This window comes from Marmota marmota, unplaced genomic scaffold (genome assembly GCF_001458135.2).
Source record: "Marmota marmota marmota unplaced genomic scaffold, marMar, whole genome shotgun sequence".
Taxonomy (NCBI): Eukaryota; Metazoa; Chordata; class Mammalia; order Rodentia; family Sciuridae; genus Marmota; species Marmota marmota.
Genome location: NW_026000174.1, coordinates 63,973,906 through 63,995,576, shown reverse-complemented (window position 1 = coordinate 63,995,576; position 21,671 = coordinate 63,973,906). Strand labels below are relative to the sequence as shown.

The window sequence follows — 21,671 nt, the reverse complement described above, 5'->3', positions numbered from 1 at the left end:
GACTTGAGGGTTATAGATATTAGAAATTAAGACAAATATAAGAACTCGTGTTTGCCCAGCTTATGTCTAATCAGATAACCCACAAGTATTTGGTGAACTGCCACCACTGAAAGTGATGTGGCCTGTGAATTTATTGTTATGTAATAAATTTTGACATTGTGGAAAGACACAAATGTGTTCGGTCTGTTAATGACATAGATCACTCAAGAGAGTTAATTAGCTAGATTCAACCATCCCACCATATATATATATATATATATATATATATAAAATTCTTAAAACATCATGCTGTACATTATCAATTCACACGATTTCATCTGTCAACTTAAAAAAAAAAGTGTGGGGGTGGGGTTGGGGAAATCGTCAAATTAAATTAAATTTGACCCAAAGCTGCCTCCAAAAGCATTTATGTATGTCACTTCCTTTTTCTGTCTATAATCGTTGCCTGCCCACCTCACTGGAAACTCTGTAATCGTTTGTTTGCCCAAATAAACTGCCAAATTCAATTTGTCTAAACTTGTTTTCCTTCTGCACAATCACACTCAGCCGGAGCTTCTGCAGGCCAAGCCTGGCCCGATCCTATTTGCATTTGGGCTTCGGCCTCAGCGAGCTGGGACCCACCCAAGCACTCCCCGGAAACCGTTATTCTGTCCACGGTGTTCCCTAAGAGCCATCCCTGCAACTCCCCGCCAGAAACTCAGGAAGCAGAATTTAGCCGCGACCACTTTAAGGTACCCGCGAGGGGGCGCGTGTTCGCAGCGCCGGGAGCAGACAAGTCCCTCCCGGGGCGCCGCCCCTGCGGGCCAGCGGGAGGGCGGTGCTCGCGCCCCACGCCACGCGGCTCAGCCAATGGGAGCGCGCGCCGCCGGTCTCTGTGGTCCGCACCGCGGGTGCTGAAAACCCAGCACGCGGATTGTGAGCCCTGGGCGCGCGCCCGCGGACCGCTCCCCGAGCTCGCGAGGCCGGCGTGCACTGCCCAGAGTCCCAGAGCGCGCGCCCGACAGCCCCTGCCCAGCTGGCGCGCGGCATCGCCAAGCCAGCAATGGCCCCCGACCCGGTGGCAGCTGGGACTTCAGCTCAGGGATCCATCCCGCGCTACTTCACCTGGGAGGAGGTGGCGCAGCGCTCTGGGCGCGAGAAGGAGCGATGGCTGGTGATCGACCGGAAGGTGTACAATATCAGCGAGTTCACCCGCCGGCACCCGGGGGGCTCCCGGGTCATTAGCCACTACGCTGGGCAGGATGCCACGGTGAGCGCCGCCAGGCAGGGGCACGGGAGGGGGCGGGCCAGGGCCGTACGTAGAAGGAGCGGGAGACAGGAAGTTTGGCGCCTTGGTGGACCACCTACTAATTGGGAGGAAAGCCAGGAGGCGCCGGATGATCGAGTGTCCTGTGGACACGGGGGCAAGAGTAGGAGAGGGGCCGTAAAATGAGTCTGGGGGGTTGGGGCTGGAGGCCAGCAATGTGCACACACAAACAAAGGGCTGGCTGTTCCCCACGTGTATTCCATCCGCAGCCCCCGTCTGCGGTCTCCAGGCGTGGACAGTACTCAGAGCCGGGATAGGAGGAAGGAGGCAGCGAGAATACAAGGCCCGGGGACAGCGTTGCTGCCGAGGGCCCAGAGAGGAGGGGTCAGTGCAGGGAGGGAGTTACGTCCTGTCTCCAGGGCTAGGAGCTGGAGGCGCAGCCGCGTCGTACTTAGAGTGCCTGACGGAAAGTATTGGGCTGCACTTCCAAAGCACGAGAGGAATCCCTAAAGGATAGGGTTGAATCCCGAAGCCCGCTGCCTTGGGATCCCCTACGCTTTGCGGAAACGCGGGGAAGGGACTCACCGGCTAGAAGCGCGGGGAGGAAAGGGAGCGTTGTGCTGAGGTGGGGGCGCCAGCTTGGGCATACACTATGGAAGATTTCCAGAACTGTCTTTGAATACTGCCGGGGAGGTCACTTAGCCAAATATCAAGGGGTCTCTAGCTATTTGGCACATACGACTGCTGTCCTCCCTTGCCTTGCTTCAGGGTGGGTTTGCTCTGCAAAACCCAGATCCCATTGGTTGATTGGTTTGGTTTTTGTATTTTTGCGGTCCTAAGGATTGAACCCCCAGGGCCTTGCGTGTACGCTAGGCAAGTGCTTTACCTTTGAGCAACATCCCCAGCTCTTTGAGACAGGTGTGCACTATCATGCATGCCTAGCTCTAATGATTCTCTTTCTGGATTACAAAGAGCCTTTCATAGCCTCCCTGGGCTGGAGCAGGGGATGAGGAGTGATCACCGCTTGTGACGGGTTCATCATTGTTAACCCCTCCCTTCCCATTGGATCCGTTTCTAATCCCACACAGTGTAGTGTGACACCCTAAACCTATCACCCATCTTCATTCCCATCTCTGCCCTGATGTCCCAAAGCATGCCTCAGGTCACTAGAGTTCCAGCTAAATCGCCTGGAGCTGCAGGGTGAAGACCTGCCCTCCCTCTGACAAGCTGCCTTAGGTGTGAGGCTAGAGCCTGTGCGGTTTGCGTTGCCTGTAGCGACCACTCACAAGCCTAGGTGGTTGTAGACAGTATGAGCCTAGGCCGTGCTTGCGGAGATGGAGCAAGTCCGACAACAGGCTGTGTGTGATTTGGGGCCTGGGACACCACAGCTGGGTTGGTGATTGGTCTGGATGTGTGGTGCCACCGGATTGTTGGCTCCGCCCCGCCTCATTAGCCCCTTCTCGGCAAAGGGCCACCCCCCACCCCATCTGCTAATGTGAATCCTGTCTTAGAGGACTCCACTTAAATTAGGCATCTTGGGGAGGGGTTGGTAAGAGTTAAAGGAAGTTGGGAACCCTGCCCCTAACCATGGTGCACAGAAGGGGAGAAATGTGACAAGTTCCACAGTTCACACCGGGGACTCGGGCACTTTTTTCAGGAAGAAGCTGGCTCAGAAAGAGGGACCTTGTTCAAATTTCAAAGGAAGAGAAGTCTCAGCCCCACCCATCCCTTCTGCCTGTTTCTCACCTATGTCTAAATTCCTGGGCAAAAGCTGTTCCCAGGCACCAGGGCCAGCCCAGCCAGGTCTTTCTGGGTGACCCCTGAGCAGTGTTTCTCATTCCTTGGTGTGGTGCTCTTCTCATGGTAACCCACATGCTGAAGATGAGCTGTGGGCAGTTGGAAAGGCCTGAGCACACTCAGGGCAGAGGCTGGAGGGAGGTGGTCCCTGCTTCAACTTGGGTAAGTCTTCCTGCCTGCAGAAGCTGGCTTTGGTGTGAGCTGTTCAGGGACTGGGGCTGACTGCTCACCTTGCTGTCTTCTCCCCACACATGCAGGATCCCTTTGTGGCATTCCACATCAACAAGGGCCTTGTGAGCAAGTATATGAACTCTCTCCTGATTGGAGAACTGGCTCCGGAGCAGCCCAGCTTTGAGCCCACCAAGAATGTGAGACCCGTTTGCTGTTTGGAGATTTGGTTGATGGGGAGGGAATGGAAACCTAGAGATAATAGGTGACAGTTTTCCAGTTTTCAGGAGGTTTGAGATTCCTGCCTCTCTTGTACAGTCACAGGGTCATGGGCCCAAAGGAACAGGACTTTGGAAACTGTGATTCTCTCAAGGGTGCCACCACCAATACTGCAGTCATCATCCTTGTGAGCAGCAGGAGATCTATATATATATATAACTTTTCTTTTTTAATATATATATATTTTTAGTATGGATACAATATCTTTATTTATTTTTTTGTGGTGCTGAGGATCGAACCCAGGGCCTCACGTGTGCATGGCGGGCACACAACCCCAGCCCAGGAGACCTATATTTTGAACACTTACTCTGTGCCCAGCATAGACCCATAAAATCCTCATACATTTACATGTGAAAAAACTGATGCTCAGAAAGATTTGGCACCAAGGATCACACAGTAAATGGCAAACAGGGACCTACGTCAAGTCCTGTTTAACTCATAGGCATAGTCCCATTCTTAGCAGGTCCTCCTGTCACCATTCCCCATCATTGTGGTGTCTCTGCCTACGATTATGGACTTCCCACAGCTACTTCAGTGGGAGGTCCTTGGGCCCTTGTCTCCAGCAGTGTGGGTTGCAGCTGGGAAGAATTAACAGCCCCACTCTTCCACAGAAAGAGTTGACGAATGAGTTCCGGGAGCTGCGGGCTACCGTGGAGCGGATGGGACTCATGAAGTCCAGCCACCTTTTCTTCCTGCTATACCTGCTGCACATCCTCTTGCTGGATGTTGCTGCCTGGCTCATCCTTTGGGTCTTTGGGACGTCTTTTGTGACCTTCCTCCTCTCTGCAGTGCTACTCTGTATAGTTCAGGTAAGAGCCTTTGACTTGTCGAGTGCACAGCCATTCTTGGCCTCCCTGGGGAAAGCTTTATACACTTCAGAAGACCAAGAATCCTGCCTGCAGATCTGAAGACACCCAGGGGAGTAGATGCACAAAGAGAACATTCCATTTTCTGTGACTTTTATCTGCTCATTGGCCACATGACCATTATCATTTCTCTTAATGTCTCTAATCCTTCTTCCCATGGAATTTGTTCTCTGAAACTTCAAGTTCAGGTTCTATCACAGCCCAGTGTGCCAGGAACCAAGATCCTGGTTTCTCAACAAAGCTTGACTCCCTCCCCTCTACCAACATAGCCCAACATGCTAATAATGGTGGGTGCCCAGTTGTTGGCTGTCAGCACCCATGTGGCAAGCCTGCTTATCTCTGAGTCCTTTCTGTTTCCTGGATTGAGTCCATCCTAAGTCATGGAACTTCAGAGATGGGGAAACTGAAGAACACAGAAGGCATTGTGATCTGCATCAACTCCCATGTGAATCAGTGGCAGAGCCAGAAGTGAGACCCAGGTTTCCTAACTTCTTTCTTGATGTGCTCAGTTGGGAGCACTGTGGCCAGCACAGGCCTGGGTGAGTGAAGGAAGAGGGATAGGCTGGGCAGGCTGGCGGCTCTTGGCACTAACCTTCTCTCCTAGGCTCAGGCTGGCTGGCTACAGCATGACTTTGGTCATCTGTCAGTCTTTGGCACCTCTACATGGAATCACCTGCTACATCATTTTGTGATTGGCCACTTGAAGGTCAGTGGGACAGAGGGGGCTCTCTGAGACTCCAGTCTCTAAGGGGGGTGTCTGAGTGGGGGAGAGGTGATACTAGGTTTTCATATTCACATCCCCGATTCTCTGTAGGGGGCCCCTGCCAGCTGGTGGAACCACATGCACTTCCAGCACCATGCCAAGCCCAATTGCTTCCGCAAAGACCCGGACATCAACATGCATCCCTTCTTCTTTGCCTTGGGGAAGGTCCTTTCTGTGGAGGTGAGCAGAGGTCTTAGTGAATGGTCTTGGGGAATGGAAAGCAGCCAGTACAGAGGGATTTGGGGGAAATACAGTGTTGTTGGTGTAGGCAAGACATCCATTGGGGACTGGGCTAGCTGGGGCCCTTGCATTTTAGAATTTCTGGGAAGCAGCAGGTAGTCAGCCAGGACTGGGCTGCCCAGGACAGAATCATCCACTCCTCCTACTGAGTTCAGTCAGCAAAGAGTTACTGTGTGAAAGTACCATAAGCTTCAGAGATCCAGAGGATGACCAGAAGATGACTGCAAGCCTCTGTTCATCCTTGAAGGTGATACATGGCACCTCCTAGGGGTATTTTGTGACACCCCAGCCATAGAGTCAGGGTCATCACCCTGCACATACTGATTGTCTCTCTTACACTGGATATCCTGCACTGTCCCAGTTTTCCCCAGTTCAGGGATGGACTATCTACTCCTTTAATGCCTAGTACCTGAAACATCCATTCATTCAGTACATTTGGCTGCCAGTATCCTTGAACTCTGCATCTGAAGGTGCAAGCAACCACAGATCAAAAATATTCAGAAAAGAAAATTGAATGGCTAGGAATGTAGCTCGGAGGTAGAGTGCTTGCTTAGCACGCACAAGGTCCTGGGTTCCATCTCCAGCACTACAGAAGAAAAAAAGAAACAGAAAAAATGGTGTCCGTGACTTGAACATGTACACTTTTAAAAAAAAATCATTTCCTAAACAGAACAGTAAAACAGGTGTTTTTGTAGTATTTACATAGTATTAGGTATTATAAGTAATTTAGAGAATTTAGTTTCCCATGAGAGACTTGTTGGTGCATGCCTATAATCCCAGCAACTCAGAAGCTGAGGCAGGAGGATCAAAAGTTTGTGTCCAGCCTTGGCAATTTAGCAAGATCCCATCTCAAAAGGACTGGTGATGTAGTTCAATGGTAAAAAGCCCCTGGGTTCAATCCCCAGTACTTGGGGTAGGGGGTTATTTTTTTATTTTTATTTTTTTTTACTGAGAAGGGGCTGGGGGTGTAACTCACTAGTAGAGCATGCACAAAGCCCTGGGTTAAAAATAAATACCAAAGCCCATTTTGCCAGGCTCACAGGACTATAGTTATTTGCAAATGCCACTTTATATAAAGCACTTGAGCAACTGCAAATTTTGGTATCTGTGGGGGATCTTGGGGCCAATTCACTGTTGAAACCAAGGGGCAACTAATTGCCACCTTCTTGGTTCCAGCCTGACTTCCAGGGTGGGCACCACTGGGCCTGAGTCGTTATCTGAGGTGGGAGCAAGAATCCCAAGCTGTTGAAGGAAGAATGCCTGGGGCTGGAATTCTGGTGAACTCTCAGTGAGCATAAGCAGTAGAAGGTTCTGAATGGCCAGCAGAATTTCTTGAAAAGTTAATTTAAAATCCTTTGTCCCCAGGTTCCATGCTACAGTCAGAGTTCTGCCAGGTCCCCTTCACCCACTTAATGACATTTCAGCTTGCCAGGGATTAAACTGTCACTGAATGTGTTTCAGTTCCAGGCAAGAGTTCAAGGTAGCTGGCTCTCCTTTCCCCTCTGGTCGTGAGAAGAACTCTGGGAGGACTTTGGCAGCACTGGCCATCCTATTGTGAGGTGCTCTTAACTGGAGGCCCATGTCCCTGCTGTCCCTAAGGTTCTTATTTTCCATGTCCATGGTTCCTTGGGCCTCCAGCACTGTGTTAGGATCAGCATTGTGCGGGTGACGAGCTTGCCCTGGCTCTGGTGGCTGCTTCGAGAGCAGTGTGGGTGCCAGGGTTTGGATCTTAAATGTCCCCAAAGGCTCCCTTGTTGAAGATTTGGTACCCAGCTCATGGCAGTACTGGGAACTAATGGAGACGCTAGGAAGTGGGGCGTAGTTGGAGAAAGGTCATTGAGGCCTGCCCTTGAAGGGTGTATTAAGACCCCAGCCCCTTCCCTTGTCTTGCTTCCTGGTTGTTGGTGGTGTATCATACCCTGCCTCCGTGATCTGCCTCACCAGAGACTGAAACTTCGGAAACCATGAGCCAAAAAAATCCTCTCTCTTTTAAGTCGTTGACCTTGGGATCTTGGTACAGTGACAGGAAGCTAACATGGTGGTGGAGTTTTAGGAACAGCGCTGGGCTTATCTGCAGACATCCAAAACAGAGAATAACTTGGGAACCAAAATGAGCTTCCATTGTTTCCTTCCTTCTAGCCAGGAGGCTGAGGATGGGTCGCCTGTAGTGAATGCCTGTGCTGGGGCCACGTGGGGCTCGGTTCAGTCCCTTTGGAGATGGCTTAACTGAACAGTGAAGCCCTGGCTAATTCTGTGACATCTGCCCTAGGCCTCCTAACTCTCCTGGAGGATAAAGAGTAAGAAGGGACACTTTGCCCCTAACAGAACCCTTCTGACCTCTGAGAGGCTTAACATGGTGGGACAAAGTTTTGGGGACCATAATGGCATTTGATTCCCATCCAAAGAGAGCAATGGATGGGGCTCCTTTGCATTTCCCATCCACCCCACCAACCAATAAAGGTGACTCTTCCAGGTTTCCCTTTTCAGTCAATGTTGCTTGAGAGGGAACGTCCCTCACCACCACATCTAGTTTATCAGCAAACCTTGTTGACACTGCCTCCAAAATATATCCAAATTCCATCAAGTTTTCTATATCCACTGCCATTCATTAGTTCATTTTCTATTGCTATAACAAAATGCCTGAGGCTAGGTACTTTATAAATAAATAAAGAGATTTATTTTACAATTTTAGATACTGAAAGTCTAAGATTGGGCTGCTTTATCATTTTGGCCTCTGGTAAGTGCCTCATGGCAGATACTGTCATGGTGGCAGGAGGGCCTGTGAGAGTAATCACATGGTAAGAAAAGCCAAAGACCAGGGAGAGGCCAATCTTGCTCTTTTTTAACAACCCAGTCTCAAGGGGGAACTAAATAGGGTCTCACAAGAATCACATTAGTCTCTTCTGAGGGTGAAACCCCAGTTATGTAGTGACATCCCATTAGGCACCTCTTAAAGGCCCCACTACCTCCCAACATCACCACATTGGGGACCAAGCCTCCAACACAGGAACCCTTAGAAAGCAAACCATGTCAGACCACATACCCATCAGGTCTATCTCTGGTCTGGATTAGCTTCAGCCTCCTCACTTGTGACTGTGCCCTATAATTCACTCTAGCCAGAGTAAGCCTTAGTTTTTTGGTGGTGTTGGGACAGAGTAAGCCTTTTAAAAGTACAAAGCAGATTGTGCACCTATCTTGACCTTACCAGAGCTTTCTGAGGTCCCACACGAGCTGACCTCTCCCTAGTTTCATGATCCTGAGCGTCCCAAGCCTTTGTGCCGGCTGTCCCTTCTTTCAGTGTTCTTGCCCTGAAGCTTTGCATTGCTAGCCCTTCTCATTCAGGGAAGACTTGAGAAAGCCTTTTGACCACCTTTGCCAGATCACTGCCTATTGTCCCTGTTTTTCTGTTTATAATCTGTAAATTTTTTAGAGATGTTTACCAATCTGTTACCAGCTTCTTCTCCTCGGGTTATAGCTCCATACAGGTAGGAACTTCATACTGGTGGCCTCTGCTCCCTGACAGTGACTGGCATAGCTAGGTACTCCAGTACTTACTGAGAAAATCTGTGAATGCAGACAGAATGCTTCGTCTAGCTGAAGTGCCTTGCACAGAGTAAGCTCAGTGAGTAGCCTGAGGATGCAGTGGGGGGACGCATGAGAAGACGAGCCAGACTTCTGCTTCTGCTGTGCCCTTGGGGTTGTCTAGTCACCAGAACTAATTGGGCAAGAAATGCAGGAGCTGTGGAGTGACAGCAGAGCAGACACCGGAGCCCTGGGCTTCCTGACTGAGCTGGAGCACAGCCTGTCTTTGTAGCAGCTAGGCTTGTTAAATAACCACCACCCGCAAGGGAGAACTTTGCCAGAACCTTCAAACTGCAGAGTTGTTCTTGGTATCCTTTCCACACATACTTGCCAAACCTTGTTTAACTTTCAAGGGATGGGGATGGGATATAGCTCAGTTGGTAAAGTGCTTGCCTTGCATGCACAGGCCCTGGATTCAGATCTCTAGCACCAAAAAAACCCAACAATAACAACAAAAAACTTTCAAGTAATTTTATAAAGTTCATGTTGAAATCAAGCAACCAAAATATTTTGATGGGGGACTAGAGGCCGCACATAGAGGGAGTAGCTGCCTATACAGGAGTTTTCCATGGAGACTCAGATGTCCAAAGAGTACCAGGTGGGAGACAGGAAAGGCAATGACAGGGCCTGAACAAAGTCATGACAGAGACATCTTTGGATGAATCTCAGAAGTCCTGAGGTCTGACAGAACCTGCATTGCACACATCCTCATGGGGCACAGGCCATTGAGCTGTGGGTCATGTCACCACACACTGCAGGCTGCAGCCAAGGCCTCACTCCAGCTGCTGGAGGTAAAGCTGGGCCTCCTGGGGCCTTCCAGTAGCACCAAGAGGCTGATGACCCATGCGGTGGGTTCAGCTTTTGAGCAGGGAAGGGAGGGGACTGGGTGGCTGGTCTGTAACTGGTTACTGCTAAATTATGTTCACTTTTCATTACAGCTTGGGAAACAAAAGAAAAAGTATATGCCATACAACCACCAGCACAAATACTTCTTCCTGAGTGAGTGTCTTCACCCACCACGGGGAGCTGCCTTGGGTGGGGGGCTGCTGTGGGGTGTGAGGAGGAAACAGCTCTCGATGATGGCATTAAAGTATTAAAGTTAAGGAAAGGGGCTGGGGATACAGCTCCGCTGGTAGAGTGCTTGCCTTACGTGCACAAGGCTCCAAGTTTAATCCCCAGCACCACCACCCAAAAAAAAAAAAAAAAAAAGAATACAATCCAGGAAAGGGGCTGGAGCAAGTACCCACCCTGCCCCTGTCACTCCCTGCCTGGAACTGTTGCCCTTCCACTGAGCAGAGTCAGCAGGCTAACAATATTTGACTAGAGGTCATTTGTGTTGGGGGCAAATTAGCTCTTTCCATGAGGACACCTAGTGGTTAGTTTCAGCCCTCCGGATGAGCTTTAAACCTTACCTTAAACCTTGTCAGAGACCCAGGTCAAGATGATCTGATGGGGCCCTGTCTGACCCATAGGGGACCAAATGTCCACATAGTTGTGGGAGGATGGGACCCGAGGAGGACTGTGAGCTGAGCAAAGATGCTGTGGCTGCATACTCTCTGGAGCTGCTGCATCCATCTTGTTTGGAAGTCTGTTCCAGATGGCCCCAAATAATGAGCCTTAAAACTCCTTTGAATTTTCAGAATTTTAAAGGGAGGGAGGGCAGGGATCAGTGTGAAGGCATTTATCCTGATTGCCTGTTAGCAACTGTCCCTAGCAGAGAAAGGAGGGTGCAGCGGACTTGTAGGAGAAGGAATTTCAAAATCCAAGGCACATCAAGGAGTCCTGGATGGGCATGCGACGCATGGGTTAGAGCAGCATCAGATGCTGCAGGGAGGGGACACGGGAAGGGAATGGGGCAGTGCGTAGAATGGGAACCACTTCTGCAACTGCCAGTTTTCTTTCAAAAGTAGCTCCTTGCCTCTGCCTGTAGTTGACCTCCAGGGCTTCAGATCAGGGCAGCACAACCCAGGTCGCTAGTCCAAGGAAGTGAACCTCAGCCTATGAAGGGTCAGAGGATCACATGCGTGTGCACACACACACATTTTCCTGTCCCTGCCCCTTCCCTTGACGTGCGCAGTGGAGCAACCAAGAACTTGGCAGATGACTATGGGTGCAGGGCTTGGCCAAGCAGCACAGGGGCACTGGGGGTATTAGCAGTGCCCTTTAAAAGGTGTGGGAGCACAGCATGTTCTGGGCCTGGGTTTTGAGTTTTAACCCTGGAAAAAGATGGCCCTCCTACCCCTCCCCTTCCCTGGCCTCCTTTTGGGAGTGGCTTTCTCCAGGTGGGCATTCGTGCCTACCTTCCTTCAGTGCCTGCTGGTGTGGGGCCAGCTGAGGAGTGCTAAGGCAGCTGGAGGAGCAACCTGAGGGGACGGGCAGGGGCAGCCCCGTGCTGGGGACCATTTCTTAATAAACCCTCTGTGGCTGTCCCACGGCTCACACCTCCTTCCTGTCTTTTTCCTCCCAGTCGGGCCCCCAACCTTGCTGCCACTCTACTTCCAGTGGTACATTTTCTATTTTGTTATCCAGCGGAAGAAGTGGGTGGTAAGTATCCACGGCCAAGAGTCCCATGTCCTGTGTTCTCCAGCACCTGGTGGGGGAAAGGGTTCTCCAGGGGGAATAAACTCCAGGCCCAACTTAGAACAAAATAACAGGACAAGGTATGATGCTCCCTGTCCCTAGACAGAGGAAGGGATCTGGGCGCACTCAGAAGGACCCCGCCTCCTGGGCCTGGCTTCATGCAGCCAGTGTGCCCCCAGTCCCCTGTGCTGGGGGAGGCGATGGGAGACAGTCCTTCCTCTCAGGGAACCTTCAGTGAGGCAGGGTATGATTGATACCAGGAAAGAAGTACAGGCAGAAGCAGCTCTGGGCACTCCACAAGGCCTGCCTGTGTCTGCTTTGTAAAGTCACCTTTCTAGCTGGCCTCCACGGATGGGTGGAGTTGGCAGACAGAGGTGAGGCAGGGGATGAAGACCAGAGCACAGAAGCTGGGAGGTAAGGGTGAGTTTGGCCAGGCGTAGCGGAGGACTCCGGCACCAGGGAGGAGTACTGGGCTTGGTTCACTGCGCAGAAAAGGGCAGGAGCTTTGACCAGGGCACTGGGGTGCACAGAACCCTGGTCCTGGAAATTCATTTGGCAGCATTTAGGTAGGTTGGGAGGTGCTAGAGGCAGGGAGACTCGTGGGGCCCTGAGAAGGGACAGGCTAGGAGGGCTGGGAGTGCTTCCAGCACTGGTACTAATTGTGTAGGGTGGGGCCACTGAGAGGAAAAGCTGAGGAGGCCAGGTTCCCCGGATGGCTGAGGCTGCAGCAGGCGGAGGAGGGGAGCGGGGAGGGGGCCAGAGCGGCCGTGGCAGCGCTGCTCTGCTATTCACACTGCAGGACCTGGCTTGGATGGTCACCTTCTACACCCGCATCTTCCTCTCGTACGTGCCGCTGCTGGGGCTGAAAGGCTTCCTGGGCCTTTTCTTCATCGTCAGGTAGTGTGCTGGGGTGTAGGGACTGGCATAGGGAAGCACAAATGCTGGGTCTGGGGACCGCGCTGGGGGTCTCAGGCAGCAGCAGCTCTTTCAGGAGTTGACCCGGGACAGTGCACAAGCTGGCACTGTGACTGAGGAAGAGGAAGACCGGGCTCTGCTGACTGACTGTGTGCCACATCCAACAGGTTCCTGGAGAGCAACTGGTTTGTGTGGGTCACACAGATGAACCACATCCCCATGCACATTGATCACGACCGGAACATGGACTGGGTGTCCACCCAGGTAAGGGACCATCATCTGGAAGACCCAGGCATAACACAACTAATGAAAAGGGTGGAGGGAAGATGGTAACAGCAAAAAATAAGTCCCCCAATGTACCCCCACTCATTCGCTTGAGGCTTCTCTCCTGCCGTAATGTGAAGGGAGGGACCAGGGACAGTCTAACCTGCCCTCTTTAGCTAGCCTGACCTGGGGCGGGGTGGGCTGGCCTTTTGGCTCTAGACATGCTCCCGACCTCCTCCTCCAGCTCCAGGCAACATGCAATGTCCACAAGTCTGCCTTCAACGACTGGTTCAGCGGGCACCTCAACTTCCAGATCGAGCACCAGTGAGTCAGGAGCCCCAGGAAGCAGGGCGGGAAGGACCTGGGGTGGGGGTGGGGGGCGACGACGACAGGAAGGGCAGAAGCCACTGACTTCATTGACTTTCCCACTCTCCCTGAAGCCTTTTCCCCACGATGCCCCGGCACAACTACCACAAAGTGGCACCCCTGGTGCAGTCGCTGTGTGCCAAGCACGGTATAGAGTACCAGTCCAAGCCCCTGCTCTCAGCCTTTGCCGACATTGTCTAGTGAGTATCTGAGCCCTGGGGGTTGGCTGTTGGGAGGGGAGGGCAGGGCAGTGGGAATGGTGGTGCCCTGTGGGGTGGCGAGCAATGGGAACATTTCCCTGTCACCTGGGATAGAGGAGGTCACCACGGCACAGGCAGGGCACTGTGTGGCCAGGTCAGGCCCTTATTCTCACTGGAGTTCCCCTCAGCGCTGTGCCTAGGCCAGCTTCCTCAGAAGCAGAAGGGCGGAAACACCTGTCTGTAAGACCTGCCCCTCCATCTCTGCTTGGCTCACTGGCCCATCTCCCTCACCGTCCACTCTTGTGTCACCCTGCAGCTCACTGAAGGAGTCTGGGCAGCTCTGGCTGGATGCCTACCTTCACCAGTAAGGACAGCGCCTCCCTGCTCCATCTGCAAGAGGAGAGGGTGACTCTGGAGCCAAAGCAGAGGGGAGCTCAAGGGACGATGCCACTACATTCCAACGTTCAGAGCGGGGAGGGTTAGGGGACATAAAAGTCAGGCTCCAACTTTCCCCTTTACCTTCCAGATACACATCTAATCCCCTAAGAAGGGTGTGGGGACAAGCAAGTCCCCAGAAGGGGAGGAGCTGTTGGAGCCAGAATGTGAATCAGTTCTTGTTTCATTTTTCTACTTTGGCAGATGAACATTGGAGAACACTGGGTGAGCCCACATCAGGCAGCAGCACACTCCCTGGTCCACTTGTCAGTGATGTCGCTTGCTAACCTCTGGGAGGGAGCAGCTGACCACTTTGAGAAAGATCTAGAAGGGAAGCATTCATGCACAGAATCCTGGGGCTTAGCACAAACTGCCTGCCGTGGAGTTCAGCTTCCACATCTGCCCTTGCTGTTGGGAGAGACTGTTTTCCAGTTTCAAAAGCAGCCAAGGCCAAGATTGTGGCTTTAGTGACATTTGGCCTTGAAGGATCTTGGGGCCACTGGTTTTGGTCCCATGTTCTATTCAAGGTCCAGAGGGAACATTAAGTAGAGTTGCTGGCCATCAAAAATCACTTCTTTTTGACTCACTTCCAACCCTCCCACCCCAAGGAAAAAACAGAACTCCCAAGACTAGGGGCTTGCTTCTTGTCAGCCAGCAAGCAAAGACCTGACTTCCTTCTCCCTAGAAATAAATGGGGCTCCCAGCGGCTTCCCTTTGTTTCACTACTTGTAGTTCCAAGTTTAATAGCAATTGGTGAGCCCAAGTGATTATGAAGTTTCAGTCATGAAGAGTCTAAGGGCTTTAAGTAGAAACAGATTTTCTATACCCTAAATTATGTAACAGCATTTTCTAGCAGGAGTAATGGGTTACACTAATCACTTCACAGTTCTAAATCCAAAATAGGAAAGTTGGAAATACACAATTTTGTGGTCATCATTGCTGTAGCTAGGCACTTCCTCCACCCTTATTCATCTGGAGACCAGATAGGGATTGAGGAATACCTCTTAGGAAGCCCATCAGTCTAACGCTGATATGCCATTTTTTGATCTTGTGGTTTGTGAGACAGTTTAACTCATGTTTCCAGAGAACAAACATAGGAACACGCTCAAGAAGTCTTGCCGAAGGCCTGTCGCCAGCACTCACACCCTCTTCCTCCCCAAGCCTGTGGCCAGTCAGGCCCTCGTTCTCTCTGAAGTTCCCCTCAGTGCTGAGGCTTGGTCTAGATCCCACAGTCCAGCCAGGACATAATTTCTTTAGCTCTTCAGCAGCGTCTACCTAAAGTGTATGGACCATTTGGACACTGGGAGAAGAGAATCTCAAACTTGAGGGCAAAAGTAGAGCCCACATCTGGTTTTGGGGAGTGTGGCAGGCAGCTGAAATGAGGGTGGCGAGGTTGGCAGGGCTACTTAGGTTTGTCAGGTGCTGGGGACAGCGGGTCACAGGGGTTCAGGCCTTTCCCTTTGGGCCCTGAGAGCCTGGTTTAAATCCTGGACAGGAAAATCAGAAGCAGAATGGAAGAGTTGGCTTTCACTGGCTCCCTCACTCCAGAATAGGTGCTGATCCCTCCCCCTTGAGGTATGGGTGTGATATCACCAGCCTATCTAGCCAACTGGCTTGGGCCCAGTCTGAGCAAATACCAGTGAACTTTATTATGCCAAGAGCAGGTCCTCAAAGCACCTGTACCACCATGGCCTTCTCTCAGCCCATACCATTGTGGCCTCACGGGGACACAGGGTGATAAAAGATACAATGTTACAGTATTAAAGCAAGTGACCTCAAACCCCACTGACAGACGAGAAAACAGGCTTACAGAGGAAAGGTTGCCTCTGGTCGCAGATCATGGCAGAATACGTGAACTCACTTTTTCAAACTCCAACTCTTATGTTTATCTTTTTGTTATTTTTATCGTTCCACTACCAGGCTGGAGGCATTTTCTTTAATTGGGCTCAGTGTCGGTATCTTTTTGTATGCCAACGTTAACACAGTAACTGATGAAGTAAAACTGAAAAATAAAGTTGATTTTGACCAAATGAAGGCTATTCATTATAACCCACAGTACTTGTCTATGTGTGTGCACAGGATTCCCTGGTGACGGTGCACCTGTGTCCTCTTAACTTTTGGAACATGAGTCACTGCAGACTCCCTCTGTATAATCCTCTAGGGAACAGGAAGGAGCATCGGGACTCTCCAGGTAATAAGCAGGCAGGGTGGTCCATGGCAAGGAAAAGCAAAGCCAATTCTTTCCCATATGCCCAGGCCCTGCCCGGTTGTCTACATCACTTCCTCTTCATGAGACAATGTCTCCACCCTACTGTCCTCTAGTTTTCCATTTTGAGTCATTTAACCCTTCACTTTGTTTTAGTGCCTACATCTTTGCAAGCACAATACCTCAGACCTAGACAGCAGGGCAATATCTGCACCCTTCATCCTACTGAAACAGTTCTAAGCAAAAACGTCTGCAGACGAAAGATTTTTCCCTGTAGCGTGCCCATGCAAAATTAGATTTATGAACTTCTAGAAAAGACCAAGCAACAAATTAAAAAAAAACAAGCACAAGCCAGGTGTGGTGGTGCATGGCATGGTAAATAGCTAGAAGGGAGGATCAAAAGTTGAGGTCAGGCTCAACAATTTAGCAAGACCTGTCTCAAAAAATTTTAAAAAGGATAGGATATAGTTCAGTGGTAAAGTGCCCCTGGGTTCCATCTCCAATATCAAACAAGGAAAGCCTACCACCATGTATTTGACCTCCACAGGAAATAGCCCATAGTAGAAATGCTGCAGAGATGATCAGTCCTAAGAAGCTTTAGCACCTCTAGGCCCCAACAGCGTGACTGCAAGTTTTGAATCAAATTACCTGACTTAAAGTGGAGCTCCAGTAAGTCATGGCTTGGTTCAATCTGGGAAAATGAGTTTCATTCATCAAATACTGGAATAGAGCAGCGAACAAAACTAAGTTCCCTGTCCTCACAAGTTTCTACATCAGTGGTTTTCAGAGAGTTCCCTTGTTATGGAGCCATTGCTGGGGACACTGTCTCTTACCTGTTTCAATCAGAGCTCTTATATCCTGAGATTTCACTTAAGATTTTGCTTGTAATATAGCTTGTTCCATTAGAAATTTGAAAACCAACAGTATTTAGTCTCTACCTGTCTAACCTGTCAAATATTTTCAATTTAAATTTCAGTTACTTATATGTTCTTGTTAACTTCAAATGGCCTTGAAAGGAATGCTAAAAAGATCAGAAGCTCAACAGGCTAGCTCTCCCCAAGCACTACCAGGATTATAAAACTTTCAAACATTCAACTCTATAAGAAAAGAGCAACTTCAATTTGATGTCATAAAGGAAGAAGAAAGTGGTTTCTGAATGGCAGCCCTCATAATCTACAATCTGGCAAAGTAAATACTTGGTTGTTATGAGGTAGTTGATCTAAACTGCAAGCCTTTCTCAAAGGAGCTCCTTTATCTCACAGACTAGGTGGAACATCAGAAATTCATTCAATTTATTAAAACAACTTTCCCAGCAAAATAAGCTAGGCATCTGAGCTGCTGGCTATTATACTGCGCATGGTGCCCTCTTGTGGCCAGTTGCAAAACACCTTAGAGTGCAAAGAACATTATAGTCTACCTGGAGCATGGAGCGCTGGATATTTTCAAATGTTCTCAAAGAACATCACATTCTGGATACCTACACAATTTTATTGACTTTTTTTCTCTTCATATTTTAAAAATAAAAACAGCACACGAAAACCAGTGACTTATCCCAAAAATCTCAATTCTGTTGTTGCCCCAGAAAGGCCAAAAGAATATCATCATCTTATTCCTCTGAAAAACCACTGTAATACATTGCAATTTAAAGTTTCTGCCCACCACAAGACACAGCCAGGAATCAAACCCTTCCTGCCAAAGTGCAGGGACTCCTGCTTCTTCTCATTCTTTTTTCTCAGTAGCTCTTCCCATCTGCTGAACTTGCATCTTCCTGATGGCTCTTCTTCAGGGTGGGTCAAGGCTGAACCAGGACATACAGTCTGGATCAGCCCCATAAGCCCCAGTTGGCCAGCCAGGAAATCATTTCCATGCAGTTCGGTTCACCACTTTCATCTCTGTCTTCCTTCTTCAAAACTCTTTGCTATCACTTTCATGTAACAATGGATCCAGTGTCCAGTAAACTGCCTGAGAAGTGGTTTGAGCCTGACACTTTCCTGAGCTAAAAAAGAGAAAACAAAGCACTTCTGTGGCCCACCTGCCATAAGATCAAGTAAAAAAGGGAAAAAGCCTACAGAGAAAGGTAGCACTAGAATAACAATGCATCCCTCCCAGCCCTGCGGAGGTTTCTCTAGCTCTAGCTTGAGGGTAAGGGCAAATACTCGGGATCAAGAAGGGACAATGGAGTGAAGCACATTTATTTTCCCCTCTTGAACTTCCCTGCTGCCCCAGTCTTTGCCTTCTTCTTAGCGGATCCCTTGGGTTCTGGCTCCTTGCGCTTGGCTGAAGACAGAGAGCCAGTCACCTTAAAGAAATCATCCAGACGGCCCTGCGTGCTGCCTTGGCGGCTCTTACTCAGTCGCTTGACGCCACTGCGGATTCGCTCCTCAGAGAACTGCTTTTCACCACACATGAACTTGACGAGCTCCTCTTCATTTGGCTCACTCCACTTCAGCTCCACAGACTCTGGGTCTAGCACCTCCGGCTCCAGGAAGAGCTGCTGGGCCTCCTTGTGGAGCCAATTTTCTGGCACAGGGTACTTATTGGGGTCAAGTCGCCGCACGATCTCCTCGATGCTCTTGTGCTTCTGGATGAGGTCCACAGCTCGCTTGGGCCCAATGCCCCGGATACTCTCACAGTAGTCACTACCCAGGAGAATGCAAAGATCCACAAACTGCTCCTGGTTCAGACCTAGCTCCTGCAGAATCCGGCTCAGGTGGAACTCCTGGATGGGCAGTTTCTTGGCCTCACTGGCTGTCAGATGTCGCATCAGCACAGGGCTGCCGAAGGTAAGGCAGTCCATGTCCTCGGTGGCTGCAGCATAGACTTTGCCAGCTTTTACCAGGGCAGCACAGCTGGCCTCTGCCTCGCTGGGTGCATCAAGGAACGGGATGCCCATGAGGCTCAGCAGGTGTTTGCACTCATCATTGTGCTGCTTAGTGACCTTCACTAGCCGCTTGGTGAATTTTTCCACCTCTTCCTCCACCCCAGCAGCCTGAGCCTGCTGCAGCTGCTTCTCTGCCTCAGCACGCCGCTCACTGCGTTTGGCCAGCTCACCTGACTTGAGCTGTGGTGGTTTCCCATCAAAGACATACACAGGCTTGATGCCATTCTCCATCATGCGGATGGTGCGGTAGAACATGCCCATCAGGTGACTGGTGGTCTCACCTTCTTCATTCTGTAGCACATCCCCACCCTGGCGAACTGCAATCAGGAACTGATAAATGCTCATGGAGGCATCAATGGCCACCTTTCGGCCAAAGTAGCTCTTGATGTCATTCTCCCGGATGGCACTGGGGGCCACATCAGCAATTAGTTTGGCCAGGCCTTGAATTCCCATGGCAATATGGAAGAGAGGTGGCTAAAAAGAGTTAAGAGAAAGAGAAACCTTAAGGATGCAAAGGGTTATCATTGGTGCTATCTCACCAACATCATATCTAATCAAATTTAGCACAAAGTACGGAAACCAAGTCAGCACAACAGAAGATGAAATGAGTAAGACATGATTCCTCTGTTCTCAAAAAATGTACAGTTTAGCAGTTCATTCAATTTACAGTTCATTCAATTAATACTAAGTCTTACTTACAGGAACTCAGATACTGTGGATGTTCTTGAGGGACTAAAAAGTTTTGTGGATAAGAAATGGTATAATTCATCACCCCCCCCCAAAAAAAGACCAAAACATGTGTTTCAACAAGGACCATGGAAGGCCTGAGGACAGCACTTGGCTCAGCGTGAGGAATCCAGAATGGCAGAACTGAGCCCTAAAGAACAGGCAAATATCTGCTAAGCAAATATATCTTATAAGTGAATTGTTGTTTCTCTGGAGAATTCTGATAAAGCACTCTTGAAACACTGGCAAGCAAAACGTAACTGAATGGGGGTAAGGTGAACAACTAACATGCTGCTTTAATTTTCCTTCTGCATCCCCTTTAGTATGTAAGTTTCTAACTTTTTTGTTTGTTTTTGCTACTGGGAACTGAAGCCAGGGATGCTTAACCTCTGAGCCACACCCCAGCCCCTTTTATATCTATTTTGAGACAGGGTCTATGTTGCTTAGGGCCTTGCTAAAATTGCTGAGATTGGCTTTGAACCCACAATCCTCCTGTCCCAGCCTCCTGAGCCACTTGCATTACAGGCATGTGCCACTGTGCAAAGCAAGAGTTTCTACTTTTTTCAGGATGTTGCTGGGAGCTTAAGACTTCCCCTTTGTATTTTCGCTCTACCACTAAGTCTAAAATGTAAACACTGTGGCTCTTACCCACCCCAGGGCCTAAGTTAGAGGCTAGCAGGCTGTAATTAATAGGCCCAGTACTGGACTTCTGTGGTTCAAATCTTTCCTAGGGGGCTGGGGTTGTGGCTCAGAGGTAGAGCACTCACCTAGCATGTGTGAGCCACTCGGTTCAATCCTCAGCATCACATAAAATAAGATAAAGATATTGTGTCCATCTATAACTAAAAAATTAACATTAAAAAAAATATTTCCTAGGGCAATGTTTCCCAAAACATCCTCACAATTTCTGACACTTCCAAGTATTCACTTAATAGTGTCTCGAATAGTTTAAAAAACTAAAATAAGTTGAAAAAGAGAACTCACATAAGCCACATTATCTGTATTACATCAGTTACATTTTAATATTTTAAACATCTTTTTTTTTTAAAGAGAGACAGAGATAGAGAGAGAGAATTTCTTTAATATTTATTTTTTAGTTATCGGCGGACACAACATCTTTGTTTGTATGTGGTGCTGAGGATCGAACCCCGGCCGCAGGCATGCCAGGCGAGCGGGCTACGGCTTGAGCCACATCCCCAGCCCCTTAAACATAACTAGCAAAAAGGATTTTTTTTAACGTGCAACATAAATCATCTTGTACCCCAAGGATGGCATGTGTCCTGACTCTAAGAAATCGTCTACTAGACCTTCCAATTGTTCTCACATTCCCTCCCAGGGTTCTTTTCCAGGTGTAACTGATTCCATTACATTCTTCCCTCTAATTAACTGCAAACACCTCAGCATGGCATCAGAATCCTTCACATGCTGGTTCCCAGCCTATCTTTACAGTCTGGGAAGGTTAGGATGACCTTTCTAGGGACACTAGTTACCATCTCAGTAACACTAAGTCATAAAAAATTTGATTTTCTCATCTGTAGAAGAAGGATGGTAAAAATGCCTTGCAGGATTCCTGCCAAGGCGAACTGAGACAACAGATGTAGAAAAACTGCCCCCACAATGTTCCCCATCCGATCCTTTGGTTGGTGCCTCGCAGCTTTGACAGAGTAGGCGCGAAGAGGGCAATGCCCTGCTAGCCCTTTATTCTCTCGCGGCACGAGAACGACGGAGGCAGGAAGGGGCCTACACCGGTGACGTCTCATAAATGTTTCCATTATCCGATCTTAGTAAAAATTCACTGCGACCCCATCGGGGGGAAGTCATTACCCTCCTCTTACAAGTGAAGAAGAGAGGCTCTGTGATTACGCGAACCACCCAAGCCTGGCAGCTGGAAGCGGTGGGACCGCACTGTTAACCCCGCGCGCGCCAGGCCCCGGGTCCCCGCCGCACCTGGCGGACCCCGTTGTCCTCGGAAGTGCTTCCCCTGGAGTCTCACCTGGCCTTTGGGGCGAGAGGCCTCGGCGGCTAGCGCTGGGTCCGGTATTGCCCAGGACAGCCCCAAACTCCGGTGCTGTTCAGCTCGGCCGCAGGTCGTCTCCCGCCGCCTTCCAAAGCCCGCGCTCCCGTCACGTGACCTGCCCGGCGCGCACAGCCTTCTGG

General features: G+C 49.9%; 2 protein-coding genes across 3 annotated transcripts; one reads left to right on the top strand and one right to left on the bottom strand.

The window, feature by feature from the left end:
• Positions 1 to 873: 873 nt before the first annotated feature.
• Positions 874 to 15,731, top strand: Fads1 (fatty acid desaturase 1). 2 transcript variants are annotated; one of them, XM_015478062.2, is made up of 12 exons: positions 874 to 1,249; positions 3,301 to 3,411; positions 4,102 to 4,299; positions 4,961 to 5,062; positions 5,171 to 5,299; positions 9,880 to 9,940; positions 11,409 to 11,485; positions 12,321 to 12,418; positions 12,604 to 12,700; positions 12,945 to 13,024; positions 13,141 to 13,266; positions 13,583 to 15,731. In XM_015478062.2, exons 1-12 carry the CDS (start codon positions 1,043 to 1,045, stop codon positions 13,632 to 13,634), a joined length of 1,338 nt encoding a protein of 445 aa, XP_015333548.1. In that variant the 5' UTR covers positions 874 to 1,042; the 3' UTR covers positions 13,635 to 15,731. The 2 variants fall into 2 exon arrangements, with proteins under 2 accessions (XP_015333548.1, XP_048644927.1); XM_048788970.1 differs by lacking the exon at positions 874 to 1,249 and adding an exon at positions 3,048 to 3,205.
• A 1,643-nt stretch (positions 15,732 to 17,374) lies between these two features.
• Fen1 (flap structure-specific endonuclease 1) lies at positions 17,375 to 21,664 on the bottom strand. Its single transcript, XM_015478060.2, has 2 exons — positions 21,508 to 21,664; positions 17,375 to 19,262 (listed from the first exon to the last, which is right to left on the bottom strand). Exon 2 carries the CDS (start codon positions 19,239 to 19,241, stop codon positions 18,099 to 18,101), a length of 1,143 nt encoding a protein of 380 aa, XP_015333546.1. The 5' UTR covers positions 19,242 to 19,262; positions 21,508 to 21,664; the 3' UTR covers positions 17,375 to 18,098.
• Between the last annotated feature and the right edge of the window lie 7 nt (positions 21,665 to 21,671).